Raw genomic sequence first — 2,947 nt, 5'->3', positions numbered from 1 at the left:
GATACTGCCGGGCACGCGCCCCGCCATATATATTGGGGTGTCCAACTTTTTTACTGTTACACTTTCTTACTTGTGGGCCAGGTTGGACAGTATCCAGTGGAAAATGTCGCAGTATTCTGGAAAGGTAAGCAGCATCTGGGTCAACCTGCATTCACACAGCATCAGGTTGGCTAACACTGGGACATAACTGACTGGACAGGGATCCCTTGAAAAAGAGTTCTTCTGACCTCAACAGTACTGCCTGGTTAGAGAGAACTCTAGTCAATAAACACATAGGTTTGGGAGTGTATGCATTTACAGGTATTTAGTGCAGGTGTGATAACATTGGTTTGGAAGTGGAAAATGTACTTTTCTCATACCATCATGAGGTTAGGTATTCAACAAACAGGTGTTTTTTTTGTTTTTCAATTCAACACTCAATAAAATGTGGAGGCAATCCCTGGTGAACATTTTTAGATTTAGAGATGATTCTAATCAGAGCAATTACTCAGTTTGTCTTGCTGGGAGAAATACAGTTAAATCTGTTACAGGAGTTGAAAGCGAATGAATGTCATTGTATCGTGAATATTTGGGAAAAGTTTCGAGTGCATTCTGATTCTGCTCCCAGTTCTACCGTCAATCTTGTGTTATAGATATATCTAAGAAAATTGTATTTATTTATTTTCTTTTGAATAAACTATCAATGGTAGGTAGGGATAATTAGTTGTTGGCTGGCTAATAGGAGTAGACATAACATAGTCTTGTATCCATACTTCTAGCCAACTGCAAGCCAACTCTAATCTTCTATTCTAGACTTCTATTCATCTATAGTTGGCATTCAGCATTTATACTGTACAGATCAGTGGAGGCTACTAACGGGAGGACGGCTCATAATAATGACTGGAACGGAGCAAATGAAATGGCATCAAACACATGGAAACAAATACATGTGTTTGATGTATTTGATACCATTCCACCTATTCCGCTGCAGTCATTACCATGAACCCATCCTCCCCAATTAAGGTGTCACCAGACTCCTGTGCCATGGACACAAGTCTGCATGACAAAATGTATTTATATACTGAACTGACTACACCACGCCAACACATACAAATCCACACCTACACTCCAGTGACAAAGTATTCACATGTCCGTCCAGCCTCTAGCCTGGGATACAAAACGCTTTGCTCTGGACCATTTCACTACATTTTGAGTCATGAACTGGCTGTAATAAAGTTAAATTGAGCAATTGAGTTTGTATCCCACCAGGACTTAGGTTCAAATATGATTTAAAATCTTTCAAACACTTTAAGCATTTGCTTTAACCTGCCTGGAGTGACAGGTGTATTTGCACTTCTGCAACATTTATATTGGTTAAATTGCAACAGAAAAGCTCAATCAAACCCACTGAATCTATAATGATGACAGGTTTGTTGGATACCACACTATCCTACCTCCAACTCCCCACCCTAACTAATGAACTATGGTGTTAACCTCCTCCTGTCCACCCACCCCCCCATCACAGATCACCTTCTACGAGGGAAAATGCTTCACTGGCAGGCAGCTGGAGGTCAGGGGCGACTGCGATAACTTTCAGGACCGTGGCTTCATGAACCGCGTCAACTCCATCCGTGTGGAGAGCGGCGCCTTCCGCTGCTTCGACCACCCCGACTTCAAGGGACAGCAGTACATCCTGGAGCACGGCGAATACCCAGAGTTCCAGCGTTGGAACAGCCACAACGACCACATGGGCTCCTGTAAGCCCATCAAGATGGTGAGAGACGGGGCTAAGAATTGAAAAGATAGGGGTTAGAGGTTAAGATGATAGCTAGTGAGGATGAGGAGAGGTTGAAGTTATACAGACATTTTCTGCTTTAACTCAAAGATACTTTAGATCAATACGGGGGGTGAATGACCAAAGCACAGTTTGGGTGTAGTGTTGTCAATTTGTAAACGTACCTCAAATTTAATCTCCTCTCTTCTTATCTCTCATTTTCCTCATTATAACAGTATTCCTATATTTGACTTGAAAAACTTGTGTTTTCTCCAATCCTCTCCTGTGTCCTGCAGCATGGTGAGCACTACAGAATGGAGCTTTTCGAGGCCTGTAACTTCTCCGGCCAGTGTGTGGAGATCTGTGATGACTGCCCCTTCCTGCAGAGCCGTGGCCTCAGCAAGAACTGCATCAACTCCATCAAGGTCTATGGAGACGGAGCGTAAGTAGTACACCTCTAGCCTAAGTTTCAGACTGCAATCACACATACACACACTGACAAACACACAGGCACTGACAAACACAAACATGCAGGGGCGCACAAAAACAGACACACACAGCACTTGGCAAGACGCAGAGATGAATTCATAGTGATTCAACTTTTGGATCTATTTTTGTTGAGCCAAGACATCCAACCTTTTAGCATATGTTAAGGTGTTAATTAAGTTGGCACATAATTGGAACACAGATGCTAATGATCTAGCTGGTAAATCATAGACACTGCTGAATTTCTAAATAACTTTAACACCACTAATCACACCTGTGGTCCCAACAGTTGTTTTCCAGGAGGGAGTTAAATATTAAAGGGGAAGTTCAGGATTTTACAGCTTGATGTTAGATGTTTCCTCATTACTGTTATTCCATCTGCTCTAAGTGTGTGAAGTGAGCAGGTGTGTGACCATTTCTAACCCGTGTGTGTTTCCTTCTGTAGCTGGGTGATGTATGAGGAGCCTAACTTCCGCGGCCGCATGTACATCGTGGAGAGAGGAGACTATTGCAGTCACAACGAGTGGCAGGCCCAGAACCCCAACATCCAGTCCATCCGTAGGGTGGTCAACTACTTCTAAACCTCTTCTCCTATCCTGCCCCAGACCTCGACCTTGGCATGGACAGTGACTTTTACCACTACCACTCTAGAAATGTTCAATAAAAAAAGACACCCCAAAAAAATCACACAAATTTATTTTTATCAAA

At 42.9% G+C, this 2,947-nt stretch overlaps 1 protein-coding gene across 1 annotated transcript; it reads left to right on the top strand.

The window, feature by feature from the left end:
• crygn2 (crystallin, gamma N2) lies at positions 1-2,947 on the top strand. Its single transcript, XM_046355037.1, has 4 exons — positions 1-124; positions 1,505-1,753; positions 2,050-2,195; positions 2,685-2,947. The coding sequence occupies exons 1-4, from the start codon at positions 104-106 to the stop codon at positions 2,818-2,820; spliced, it is 552 nt and encodes a 183-aa protein (XP_046210993.1). The 5' UTR covers positions 1-103; the 3' UTR covers positions 2,821-2,947.

Source organism: Oncorhynchus gorbuscha, linkage group LG07 (genome assembly GCF_021184085.1).
Source record: "Oncorhynchus gorbuscha isolate QuinsamMale2020 ecotype Even-year linkage group LG07, OgorEven_v1.0, whole genome shotgun sequence".
Classification (NCBI taxonomy): Eukaryota; Metazoa; Chordata; class Actinopteri; order Salmoniformes; family Salmonidae; genus Oncorhynchus; species Oncorhynchus gorbuscha.
Note: the sequence above shows the minus strand (reverse complement) of the source record. Positions and strands in the feature narration are given on the sequence as shown.

Bases quoted from the DNA above. Each gene is read 5' to 3' on its own strand.
- crygn2 (XM_046355037.1), top strand. From the start codon at position 104: ATGTCGCAGTATTCTGGAAAG. The intron at 1,754-2,049 runs GTGAGAGACGGG...TGTGTCCTGCAG, and splicing joins CCTGTAAGCCCATCAAGATG to CATGGTGAGCACTACAGAAT. The intron at 2,196-2,684 runs GTAAGTAGTACA...TTCCTTCTGTAG, and splicing joins AAGGTCTATGGAGACGGAGC to CTGGGTGATGTATGAGGAGC.